Source organism: Pezoporus flaviventris, unplaced genomic scaffold (assembly GCF_033815535.1).
Source record: "Pezoporus flaviventris isolate CSIRO_AGI_PZ_B2104156 unplaced genomic scaffold, CSIRO_AGI_Pfla_v1 ptg000007l, whole genome shotgun sequence".
Lineage (NCBI taxonomy): Eukaryota > Metazoa > Chordata > Aves > Psittaciformes > Psittacidae > Pezoporus > Pezoporus flaviventris.
In genome coordinates this window covers 62,447,798-62,461,729 of record NW_026892555.1, presented here as the reverse complement: position 1 = coordinate 62,461,729, position 13,932 = coordinate 62,447,798, and the positions used below count along the sequence as shown (strand labels likewise).

Here is a 13,932-nt window from a genome sequence, read left to right as displayed (position 1 = left end):
TATACCAATCTTGCAATGCATGACAGTATAATGAGGATTTTAAAACATAGTGCTTCAGAAGCTCAGCTGTCAACTGTTCACATTTTTTTCTTTATTAAAAATTTGATGGAATGTGACAGCCAATATATAATCTTCCAATTATATACTTTTCCAGAATGGAATGTTCTGCCTATCATTACTCTGCAAGGCAAAGAGTAAGGTCAGGACAGAGCATGAGCACTTACATTACTGTATGGAATCTTACTGTTGTCCATCTCTTTCTTCCACAATTGGAGCAGCAAATTCCTGTACTCCTGATTGAAAGGTCCAGAGTAAGACAGAAATCCAGTAGCCAGAAGAACATTCCCCACTAAATTAATAATTTGATTGTGAAAGTTTTTGCTGCTTGCTGTCCAACGAAGCTGTATGTAGAAAATTATAAAGAAGTTAGGTTAAGCAGGCACAAAACTAACACAAAGAATTTATCTCTTTCTGGTAAATAATTGTCCTTCAAACCAGAAGTATTTTTTCTTTTAATTGTTTTCAGTAGTAGAAGTCTGCTTGGAAGAGCTGGCAACCACCTGAGGAAAAATTATCTTTGCTAACAAGCTAGACGAACAGGTAAGAAGTGCTTTAAAGGAAGAATGAAATGAAAGGGAGAGGATGACCAACAATCACATGAGGAAGTGGAGATGGCAAACAAAACATGTGGGGCAATATAAATAGTAGGGACTTTGTAATCAATAAATAGGGCTAATGGAGGAATACCCCAAGCACATCCACATAAACAAAGAAGTGCCTACCAGACAGAACGTGGGAATAGCTTTCATACTGTTTCTGGGAAATTAGCACAGCTGGACACCTCTCTGAAGTACTTGTGCACTAATGTGCACAGCATGGAGAACAAACGAATAATTAGAGGTCTGTGTGTGGCTGCAGAGTCATGATGTCATGGGGATCATGGGGACATGGTGGGAAAGCTTCCACAACTGGAGTGCTACAACAGGTGTACACAGGCTTTTGAGGCAAGACAGGTTGGGAAGAGTAAGACTTTTTTTTTCATGTGATAGAGCAGCTGGAAAGCACAGAGTTCTGCATCTGAGACTCTGTAATAGACAATGAGCCAGTTGAGAACTTATTGGTTAGGATTAGGGGGCAGAGCAACACAGGTGATATTATGTGTGCCTCTATTACAGACAACACGACTAGCAAGAAGAAGATGAGGTCTTTCTCTGACAATGGGAAGAAACCTCTCATTCACAGGCACTGTTCTACATGGGGGACTAACCACCTTGATAGCATCTGAACAGACAGCATAGCAAGACACAAGCAATCCAGGAGATTTTAAGGAGTACACTGACAAAAAAATATTAACAGGTAACTGAGGATTAATGAGGGAGTGTGGTTTGCTGAACCTCAGACTTTCAAACAAGGAAGAACTAGTTGCTGATGCAAAGGTCAAGGGCAGCCTTGGCTGAGAGAATTGTGATTGTTTAGCCTTGAAAACAGACAGCGCAGGGCGAATTTTATCAATGTGTACAAATACCTTATGGGAGGGTGTAAAGCAGATGATGCCAGCCTATTTTCAGTGGTACCCAGTGAAAGGACAAGGGGCAGTGGGCACAAATGGAAATACAAGAAATTCCAATTAAAGACACATTAAAACTTTTTTACAGTGAGAGTGGTCAAGGACTGCAAGGAGGTTGTGGAGTGTCTGTCTTTGAAGGTACTCTAAATGCAACTGGAGAATGCCCTGAGCAACCTGCTCTATTTGACCTTGCTTTGAATGGGGCAGGGGGTTGGGTTAGATGAGCTCCACAGGTCCCTTCCAATCTCAATTATTGCATGATTCTATGATTTTCTGAATAATATTTTTGAGTTTTACTTATTTCTTTCTCTCCAGATTCCTGTTCCCTGCCAATCACTCTGCATGCAGTCTTAGCCAGAACCTACATGTTTTAAATTTAGAAAACACACATTTAACCCAGTGTCAGTTTCACCCAAGGCTCCAAGTGCCACACAGTCTTTCAATTTTTTTTCTGAATTTTCAAAAGTAGAATGGAAATCCCACAATAAGGTGCTCTAAGTGCCTATTTTGGTGTTGCTATTAAATAGAGAAATTCAGTGAAAAACTATGATAAAGCATCCAATATTTTTGACTGATATATTTTGAAGTACAGCTAAGAAAACAAATTCTGAAGTCCTGGCCTCACAGGACATAATGGTTGAAGTCAAAGATCTCATCGGTTTTTACTCTGTGTGAAATCAACCAAAGAATATCAAAGCAAATAATCAGATGAGAAAAAAAAAACAACAAAGGTAACCTGCTTCTTCTGGACACCTTTAGGCTGAAGCCAGAAAAATCTGCACATAAAAGGTAAATTTCAAGCTTAGTGCAGAAGAAAACAATTAATCAATAATTCTACAATAGGTTCCAGTAGAAATCTGAACTTCAAATATAATTCAGGAAATTAATCAAGCTTCTAATTCTTAATGCTTGTATACTTGGTGAGAAAGAGAGTAATCCTTACAGATATTTTAGGGCAGTTATTTAGGTTAAGCTTAATTTCTCTTACTAAAGCTAAAAGGAACTTGGCTCCTTGGCTTTAAATCTGAACTTTATCCCAATACAAGCCATATGGTATGACATAAATCTTCATATGCAAGAATTAAGTTAACACAAGAAACTGTTTTACTTTGTTAGATACATTAAGTTCAAGCAAAAAACATACACATAACTAAAATAAAGTGTCATATAATATAGAGATGTCACCATGCCTTGAATTTCTTTAGGACCACTAATGATCATCATGGAGTATTCTCAAAATTGAGAACCTGCTTTATGCTGCAAACCTACTCATCTGTGCCAGTACCTTTTCTCCACCTAATCCCTCAATCAGAGCTGTGGCATTGTTCATTTTCTTTCTGCATGCTTCAGCATCATCAAGTAAGGCCTGCTTCTCTTTCATAGCATTATCATACATGGCTTGTACTTCATCCAGTTCCTTTTGCTTCTCATCCAGCTGAATTTGTGCATTATTCAGTTCCATTTGGGCAGCTGCAAGTCTTCCCTCTTGCAAGGCTAAATTTGCCTACAAACATTTAAAAGTAAAAAGTAGTTACTACCTATTATTTGGCAAGAGCAAATGACATTCATTTAATGGCACATATTGCAATGGATTAGGTACTTGTAAAAATAATATGTTTAGGATGACAGCAGTTTTTTTCCTTTTTTACTTTTTAACCTGAAATGAACACAGGCATAACACTATTCAATGCAATCTTAAAATATTTTAGTATTTTCAGAATGATCTATTGATCACATAATGATAAATTATTTGAAATCACAATACACTTGAAATAGCTGTGTACCAGATATAAGAAGCAATCCATACAATGTTTTCTGTAATTTATTCTCAATGCAAAAGAAAATTAACATTGTCCTCATGGACAATAGTAAAGATAATGGCACCTACTCTTCTCCTCTATTTTCTCATTGATTTCTTCTACAATAAAAATACAACAAACACATTTTTTGCTCTTTTGGAAACTAAAACTCTAGAGATTTTTCTCACATTCCTATATAAACTTATGTGTTGCTAGTCATTTAAATGTGGCCTCTTGACTATTCCTAACAGGGGAAAAAAAGTATTCTGTGAATTCAGAGCATGTTTCCAAGTATATGTTTGCAAAGGATTAGAGACTGACAAAGTTCTTATGAAATTCACACTTGGAGATAAAGGTTGCTTCCATTTACTCTGAATATTTAAAACACTTGTTTAAATATCATGCATCTTATTTCTATTTTTTCTGCTTTCAGAGTTATGAGGACGGACACCAAGACTCTGTAAAACCTGTTTTATTACAAATACAAAACTTGACAAGTTCTGAGTAGAGGATTTAGTGTTACTGTGTTCTGTACCAGGGTAGAGGTGGTGCGGTATGAAAGATATGCACAGTGCAGAGCTCCTTCTGGATCTTAATAAGAGAGACCTGACAACAAACGGCTTAAGATAACTGTTTTAAAAAGATCCATAATAAGAAAAGGAACATTGAGAATGGGTAAATCTTACATCCCTTCAGACGCTGGGCACCCCACATTCATGTAGCATCAGACAGAGCCTGGATAGAACTTCCTAAGGCATGCTGTGCAGGGTGGATCCTGCCCATGGAGAGAAAATTCTGTCTTTTGGTCATTTAAGCTACTATAAACACCTCTTATTATTCTGTCTTATGAAAGCAGTACCTTATTAAGACATCTGCTGTCAGGCCTTTCTTACTGAGATACAGTAAAAGCCGTGCACCAGCCCCCTCTGTCCTACCTCACCCCTGCCCAGCCCTTCAAATGTACAGAGCATACTCTTCTCCTTAAATTCCATGAGGGCTAAAAATGGGAGTAAAACAAAGCTGTGACATATTGTTCCATCCCCAGCTGACAAATAGTGAGGTTACACAGGGAACAGAATCCTTGGAGAGCTGGGAAGAACAACCAAGGCAGAACAGCTGGAACAACAAAGAACTTGTTGGCTGTGTGGATTCATATTTCACCTTGACATTTATCACAGTCGGATGTGAACCTCAGTGGAAAAGGATGGCCATGTGAATTCCCAACACATATGAGCAACGATGCCTTGTAAGTATGAAAAACAGGCTTCTGTGCAGCAATAAACTAACCACAAAGGTGCAAAAGACTGATAAAACAGACTTCCCAGTTCTTAAAAGCTCTTAAGAGGCTACCAGCTTTGAAGCTATAAGTACAATGAAAAAACAGTTCAGATGAGTACAAAGAAAAAGTGTATTGTATTCTAACACGAAAAAAAACACACCAAAATTACATACGCAGGACTTCACGGCATCTCTAGAAAATGACGTAATAAGAAATTATTTTATAGACAATTTGGTTAAAGTTTTCAGCCAATTTTAGCACAATCATAACAAAATCGTAATACATTTTGGTATTAGTTTCATTTGTAGGCTGATTAATCATATGAGATGAATAATGGTTGGTTGCACAACGACTGCTAACATAACGGAATGAGCAATTTACATGATTCCCAAATGCAGAAAGACCACTTGTTTCAGATTACCCTATGAAATCATCACCACTTGCTCTCTCCCTGCCTTTATTTCTAACCCCATTTTTCAAAACTATATGGGTACAAACACGGTTTTTGTATTGACATCAGTGGCAGGTTGGTTGGCAGCTTCCTCTGCAGAGCTTTGCCATGAAAGCAGGAGGCAAGTTCTGCTGCCAAGGAGAATCTTCGGTACAAGAAGGCTATTATTGTTGCAAGCAGCCTCAAAGATTTCCAGCCAACTACAGTCAGGAAGGAAATGTGTCTCCCAACCACAAAGAACCACTGTGGCCTTTCTAATTTTAGTGGCACTGCTATGTGAACAAGCTTCACACCCTTCATTTCATCGCTCTGAGTCAGGCAGCCAAGCAAGGATTCAGTTTTTTCCAGTTGGATGCAGTGTGAGAGTCTGAATAAATGGATTTTATGTGAATGAATCATGAGGGTTCAAGACATGAAATCCACATTCTTATGTGCACTCCTGGGAGGGGGACTATGCTAGAACATACCTTGGCTTGCGTGAGAGCAGCAGCTTCAGCCTTGTCTTGCCATTGGCATTGTGGGGAACCATACAGACAATCTTCTCAATATCTGCCCCAGCCAGTGATTCTACCTGCTATCTGCATGGAGCAATACGTACAAAGTATCTGCGCCAGCAAGGGCTACGGACTAAATTGTTAAGCAGCTATTTTGCCATCTTCTGAGTTACCTTCAGAGAGGACTCAGAGAGGTGGTGAGATGATCTTGCCCCTTTCAACCTTTCTGCATTCCACTTAAAAACAGCACAAATAAGCACACAATTACAGTCCACAGCTATAGTTTTAAATTAAACATATGCAGGACCTTTCTCTGCCACTCAGGTTAACTAGCTTATATTAAGCTTTCCCGGCCTCTAAAACAGTATGGCTGCATGCAAACAGTCTCACAGAAACAGCCACTGGATCAAACTAGTTCATGAAAGGTGCTCAGAGACTGCTGAGAAAATGCTGCTTAGCCAAGACCAAATTCACACTAGGGATCATTCTAAGAATTTAATAGTGCAGATGATCACTTTCCAATGTCTAAAAAAAAAATCCTTATACTGTTTAATTTATTAATATTGACATAGCCGTAAATTTCTCATTGATTCATTGCAAACTCATTTTGCAAAGCACTGAGTATATCTGGCCCTGATCCAAGAAGGCATTTAAATAAAAATGCCTTCTCCAATAAAACCTCACACAATTTAATGCTATTTGCACTCTTGAATGGAACGCCCAAACCAGCCCCAGATCACTGTGAAGAGCAGCTGCTGCTCGGTAAATTCAGGAAATGTCACTGGAAGTAGGAGAACACATAAGAAAAAAAAAGCATCTGAAACTTTATAGTTGACTACAGGTAAGGAAGATTTGGAGCTTTCCTAGCATCTCTCATTTCAGGAATTTTAGCTTTCCAAGTACACTGTTCTTACAGTCCATTGAGCATTCACTACTGCTGGACCAAGCCAGAAGGTTTCTTGCACTTGGACACTGTCACTCTGCTCACAAGACACTGAGGGTGTGCTAGGTGGCCACCTTTGCCTATTGCTTCAGTCCTGTCACGGGCACATGGAATCTGACTGACAGCTCTTCACGGAAATGCAATCTCAAGCTGCTCCTGACCCTGATGATCACTGCAGATTTTTCACACAAACATTCCACTGGTTTTGTATCACCTTTTTCAGAGCTTTAATACCATGATAAGTTGGGATTCGTCATTATTTAAGGAAATATTATAAGAAAGGCAAACATATACACAGGTTTTGCAGACATTACAAAACCAATGTTTTTCCACCAATCTAAAACATTATACACATACACATATGTATACACCTTCACATATGCACACATGTAAATAGATCCATGCAGAGTGACATTAATAAAATCTTGGCCTCTTTCTTTGCTGTCACTGGCCATTTCTTGGGATTAAAACAATGAAAAGACACAGAGATCATGCCTCCTATCTGCTTTTCAGAGCCTCTACTAGCTACTGAAAGATTCTTCATTTTTTTCATTCAGTTATGCATCCTGACATCAATCTCTTTTGTTAGGTGATCCTCCCCTTCATCCCCCAGATGTGTATTCCTTCCCTCCACTTATCATGGGCCTTGAATTCAGACTTGAATGCTTGTTTTCCTGATGTCATCTTGACAAGGACACACTTTTAAACGGATGACCATCAAATTCTGACACTCCTTGACTGTTACCTTTTCCTCAGGTGCAAGAATTCCTCTTATTGCCTGCTGTGGTTTTCAGTTCAGCATGGAGACAAGTGAAAGCAGAAAAGGCAATAAAGTCTTATATTTAAAACTGAGTTCAATGGGGAGAATCCTCGATATCAAACAGAATTTATAAGCAGAAGACAAACTTCCCTTGATCATCACAACAGCCTAAAGAGAATTTCATTAAAATCACTGGAGACATCTCTAAGGGAAATTATAACCCTATACACACTATTTTAATTGGACGCTAACAGAATCACAGCAATAGCCAGAGCTTCTTCATTGCATTGCTATATTCTTCAACTAATGGGTAAATAGCAGATTCAGAATTACCAGGTTAATCCAGCAGGCTTGTTTACTAGTTAACAACTAGAGAGGAATGGCTAGTGAGGTGCAGAAGGTTTATAGGAAAGTAGCACACACATGGTGACTACTGTACAGTAAGCAGCTACACAGCGCTGTATTTGCCGTGCAAGCAATATCTGGTTAGACGTTCTACATTTGATTCTAACTAATGACCCTTATGCTGCAGACCACATATCTAAAGAATGTAAGTATCCATTTCTAGGAATTAGTTAATTTTTGCACACTATATTTACCATAATATAAGTCACTATTAATTAGTTTTCTCAAGTTGTCCCATTTAAAATAAATGAGGCACTGAGTCTCAGTTAAGATGCAATTTAAAAATATATTGGATGAATTTTGCAGGTACTGAAGGGGATTTATCTCCTAGAACAGCAGTTAGGATAAAACAGCTTGATGAACTCATTCAGTAAACCTGCTTTTAGCACTGGATGATTTAGCCTGTGATATTACTTTACACAGTTTAATTGCACATTTATTTCCAATTATTTTCTTAGCATCACCCCAGTGCTTCCTGCAATATCTCCTGCATACTTCAAACACTTCCTCCCCCTGTCGTATTTGGCTTTAAAATATTTGTGATGGTTGCTATAGCTGACAATAGGCACCACTTTGCTAAGAAATACATGTTCTAGTTTTTATCAGCTGCAGTGTGACAAGAATGTAAATGCTTGAATACAAAGTTAAATTTATACATAATCTTAAGTCATATATATTTAAATAAAAACTGCAAGAGCACTTTTGCAGCTTTTAGAGTTGCATCTGCATATAAAGCCACTATTTCCTCTAGGTCTTGCTCTCTTTTATAGCTTTCAATAGCCACATTTCAAATTTTGTTTTCATTAGTGAACGCCCTATTATTTGAAAAGGAAATTACTACTTATATATCACAGAAATAGGGTCTTCTCTACCAGTTTCTTGAATAAAAATATCATGCTTTCAACAAATTCGAGTCAGATCTGTCTAGGTATGCCAAGAATTTTGAATATGCCATTGACACAGTGGCTTATTTAATAGGAGACTGAACGTAAGTACAGTGGAAGCATAACTGATTGAATGTATTTCTTCAGAAAAGAGCCATAAAATTCCTTGCAGAAGCAATGGTTATAAATTGCTATTAAATATACAAACTCCTTTTTTTTCAATATGCTCATAAATGAAACATTTCCAAGATGATACAGCTATCTGTAGGAATGCAGACAATGTTAGCTGATCCCTTCTACTGTGGTTTAATGTTACAACAGAATTCCATGCCAGGTAACTACTTACTTTATCATATATACACTCATACGTAGCAGTTTGACACTCCAAAGTTTTCTAAGAGAGCTGAATTCCAGCTAAAATCATTAAGACTACTTCTGTGCCAAGAACAGTCTCTCCTCTCCCAGATTCTATCAAGACCACGATGAGTACGCTCCTTCATTATTAGGACTGAAGAGACATTTTCTTGAAACAGTAGTGCCTGGCACTGAGTCCAAGAACAGAGACAGTACTGGTATCTCTCACTTGCAGATAGTCAGGCTCTATAAAGAATCTGTGTACTTAGGTACCCATCAAAAAATTGATTGTGTTCACACAAGTAACAACTATACTACAGGGCAGCTGTGTAAGGGAAAAAAAATTGCCAGGACATATTTAACTTCTTTGTGCTTGACTTCACAACTGGATGTGAAGAAACAAGAATCTCTTGTAACTCATCACCTTTTTTAGCTAAAATAACAATGCTTTTTCCACTCAACTATAGTCAACCTTCAGAAAAATGGTAATATGAAATACCTTAAGAGGAAGAACTTCTTTATTAATACCATAGAAGTAAGCCATTGCTTGTGTCCATGAGCAAAGACCTGCTACATTCCCACAGACTTTTTTAGCAGTCTCAAAATTATAATCCTCCATATCCAAATAAGGCTCTAAAAGCTCCACAGTTTCTTCTGTAATTGAGTCCTAGTCAAAGAAAAGGGAAAATTACTTTTTAAATGGATCTTGGAATAAAGTCTGCTTCACAGAAACATTTCATTTTTCAAAAACATGCTACCACTTCTTACAGAAGAAATGAAGAAACCAACACCATTGCTTTTCACTTTTATAAAGGCCAGAATAGGGTTTTTTTTTGTGAACTGAAGTGAAAATAGCTCCCACTTCCATTGCAACAGATTTACTTGAGTTTGCATTTAATATCTGTACTTGACCCATAAGATTTACAGACTTACTTGTACTCATAGCTCTGTGACAACTTAAGCTGATCTAAGTTTTTGGTGCTACAGCAATGTAACTTCTTTCCTCTCCCCCTCAACCAGATGTTTTTGCCCTATGTTTAATACTTTCACCAGGGCTCAGTGAACTAATTTGGAAGCTAAATCTAAATCTTAGACAGAAATCTAAGTCAGCAAACTACGGATTAGCTTTTGTCTAGGCTAATTCCCTGAACAAGCTCACCATGGCATCCGACAGGCACCGGTGTGAACACAGGGAGTCAAAACATGCAGCTTTAGGAAGGAAAAGGGTGAAACTGCAAGGCACTGACTTCACTTCACTGGCACTAGCCCTTTTCCGTAAAAGCAATTTCTTTCAGCTGTTCACTTCATTATTCTAACCTCAGATTTTTTCCCCCCTTCACAATCTGTTGAGAACATGAAAGCCAGATCTTTGGTGATGGTGGTTAACCTCTAATTATACAAGTGTCAGAAGAAAATGGGATTCATCTCTTTAAGCAATGTAGAGAGTAGAAGAGCTTATACAGGGTAACAATGGTTGCTTAACAATAGTGGCATTAAAAATCTTCGGTTTTGGGGGGCAATATATGCCTTCTTTTAAAGGCATTTAAAAATCATCTTCCATTCATACTGTCAAGCAATATACCCTTTTCCGGCCTTTCTCCTATGCAGAAAGGACTGTGTTGCACTTGTCTGATCCCTAGCTACTGTTACAACGTTCATTATATTATTCCTAAAATCAGATATGGTGATGTTTTCACTATGAGCATTCGCTAAAATGTTAAATTTGCTAAAATATTAAATTCTAAAATAGCGCTGGACAAACATTTAGACTTTTTCATTCTACTCAAAATGATGAGGTAGCAAGCTGGCAAAGGTGAAGCACAGACCAGTCAGCAATGGCCTAAAACTGTCAAGCTTTTCCTTCTAAATAATGAATTTTAAACCCAAGGAGCTATTTCATCCACTAATACTCCTTGCATAAAAAAATTAGGAAAGAATAAAAGTCTCACAAGCAAATAAGCAGTGAAGTCTACCCAGAGCTCCAGACATGATGTGCTGCCTTCTTATATATACTCAATCTTAGAAATAAGAAATAAGGCAGGAAGACAGCATGTGAAGTACCTCATCGGGGCAGAAGTAGTCTAGTGTTCATCACCACATTCATCAGTATCACTTCTTAGAAGAACTCAGTCCCACAGAGGTTGTTCTAACTCCTCTGAGTAAAGTTAAATATGTTGCAAACTACCAGCAGAAACACATACACTATTAATAAGAGCCAAAACTGGAAGCCTCATTAGAGAGAAGCTTGAGTAAGGACTACATAATTAGTCCCCATTATCTTTAAACTCATTTCCTCTTTCTGTTTAATGAAGATACCACTTGGAGAAGCGACCAGATTGAAAGCCCCAGGAAGAGACTGTCTACAGAGGCAGTGCAAGTTTCCGCATGGTGCCTAGTCAATATGGCTCACTGGGAGAAATGGCTCCTGCAGATAGTTAGAATCACGGTTTCAAGCCTCATGCGCATAACAAAAACACTCCGATAACTCAGAAAAGGCATCAGCAAAATGCACAACTGAAGCAGATAAAAAATAATTGGTGTACAAATGAAAGAGTATGTTGTGCAGTGCTGCAGAAAAGCCAGGTTTTGACAAAACCTGCTTGATGTTCTATATTTTAAAGTTGGGCCATGATTCTGCCATTCCATATTCCACCTAGGTCTTTTTCTGTTCCAGCTATATGTAACATCTTTTTTTCTCTTCCCCGCAGAGAAATTTCCCTTGTCTCACAGTTTAGTGAATCTTGTTGTAAACAGAACAAGTTTCTGTCCTGACAGAAATACAAACCTGTGTTTGCTTTTATTTTTCTTATGGTTTATACTAAGGTTCCCAGTTCATTCTGTATTTCACTACTTTCCCAGTGACAAAACCCCAAAAGTTCCCAAATATTTCAGTATTATTCCTGACAAGATGCTAATTTTATTCAGTATTTTCTCTCAGCTCCCCACCAAACTGTTCCAGAGACAGGGCTCTAGAGTGCTATATGCAAGCAGGCCTGGTAGCACTGGAGATGGTGAGACATTTGAAAAATCAAATCAGTGAGACCTTTTAAGGCAAATTCCTACTGAGAAACAGGAACTGCCTAAATACAGACAAGACTAAGCTTCTCAAGATTTGATCTCATGCTTGAGATATTTGTGTGTGCCATCAAAACTGTGTGGCCCAGGAGAAAGATTACTGAGATAATGAACCATGAAAATAGAGAGGAATGCAGTCACAAAGGTATCTACAACTATAGGTAAACAAAAGTCTCATCTGTTTCAAACTGCCTTTGAGGTAGAAGACACTTTCACATATCTCTAGAGATAGTTATAGGAGTAGTAGTGCCACTACTAGTTTCTTACCTTCTGAAAAGTAAGCAACATGCTAAGAAAACCTGAATTATTCATTAGCTTCAGAGCTTCAGTCCAAGATGGCTTCACAGATGGGCGCTCTTGATCAGGTGTTACTGAGTCTATTTTTCTTTGGAATAAAAGCAGCACACAATCCATAATTCGCATTATCAAGTGAGGAGGTTTACCCAGTTTGCGAACAGTTGCAATGTCAGAAGGTTTTATTGTCTGAAAAAAAAAGAAAAGAAAACAATCCATTTATTTAAGCAATCACTTGACTATAGAGAAAGATGGTTTGGGGAAGGACTGTGTACATAATGCAATTGCTGCAGTTTTGCAGGTCATTCAGAAGCAATACTGCAGAAAGTCCTTAAAGGTAGTTACTGATTTGCTTTGTTACCTGACAGTAGAGTATGTACTGCCTATCTTACCTCTCCACTGCCCCAGTTTTAACCTTTTTTTTTTTTCTACAAAGTTTAACAGGCCAGAGCTATTTCTTCATATTTTTTGTTTTCCAAGTTAGAAGCATGAGCCATATTATTACAAATAACAATCATTAACTACATGCATGTTCAGAATATGATTGATTCTGACCTGCAGGGCTGCCTCGGCTTCTTCCAGTGCAGGTCTTGCAGCTTCGAGCTTCTCTTCTGCTGCTGCTTTATCAATGGCAATGTCATCCACAATGGCCTGAGCTTTGTCTTTTACCTTTTGCACTTGCATTTTCACCTTTTCAGCTGCTTGGGCTTTCATAGTTACTTCCAATAAAACTTCATCAGCTTTTTTTGAAGCTACAGCCAAATCTTTCTCCTTCATCACCAACTCTTTGGAGAGATGATTTACTGAAACCTCAGCTTCCATCAGTTTCGCAAGACCTGTGTTGAACAAATTCCATTTTAGCAAGAGGAAGACATATTGAGTAAAACCTCAGTGCAGCAATCTGGATACGTAACATAAGTCACGCAAATCCATATTTAGGAACCCCACTGAGTGATCACATTTGTTGAACACCAAAACTAAACAGGGTAATATCCATTATACCCGTTTGCTATTTATTTTTTCCTTTTTTTTTTTTTATGAGTAAGAGTCTTCAGAATCTGTCACTTGATCATTTATTTTCTTATATGTGAGAGGGACACTAAATATTAAACACACATATTGAAAAACATCAGTATTGTGAATGGCATTCTTAAGAATTATGTGTGAAATTTCAGAAATCCGTAAGACCATAAGAAGTACTAGACTGTATAAAAAAAAAAGAAGAAGAACCTGGCATCCTGAGCAATGCAAATGAAGACACAAGGAGACAAGGCTGGGCTTCTAAATTCAACATTACACAAAGGTCCAGATGAGATGGGGGTAAGAGAAGCTAAAGATTTTTGAGCAATACAATTCTCCAACGTTTTTATCAAACAATGAGAAAATCATCTAGAAAAGTTATTAGTATAAAAATTCTTACATATAAACCAATGCATCTAAATGTAAACACATCATGCAAGTCCTTCTAACCCTCAGAAAAAAAAAAAAAAAAAAAGCAGGTATGTGCATTCCAGGCACCCAGTCACCCCTTGCCTATGGAGATCTGTGTACATGGCTCAGTTCTGCAACTGGCAACAGTGGGAGAAGAAGCAATTTAAGTTTACATTCACTTCCAAACACCATTAAG

The 13,932-nt window shown here is 37.9% G+C and overlaps 1 protein-coding gene across 1 annotated transcript in view; it reads right to left on the bottom strand.

Annotated features, from left to right (window-relative positions):
- Positions 1 to 13,932, bottom strand: part of LOC133267073 (dynein axonemal heavy chain 5-like) — a 459,819-nt gene that overhangs the window by 355,817 nt on the left and 90,070 nt on the right. The window contains exons 58-62 of the mRNA XM_061449003.1: positions 12,861 to 13,141; positions 12,279 to 12,494; positions 9,436 to 9,603; positions 2,853 to 3,071; positions 225 to 401 (exon numbers count right to left, since the gene is read on the bottom strand). Coding sequence (XP_061304987.1) covers positions 225 to 401; positions 2,853 to 3,071; positions 9,436 to 9,603; positions 12,279 to 12,494; positions 12,861 to 13,141 — 1,061 coding nt within the window. The remainder of the gene's footprint in view (positions 1 to 224; positions 402 to 2,852; positions 3,072 to 9,435; positions 9,604 to 12,278; positions 12,495 to 12,860; positions 13,142 to 13,932) is intronic.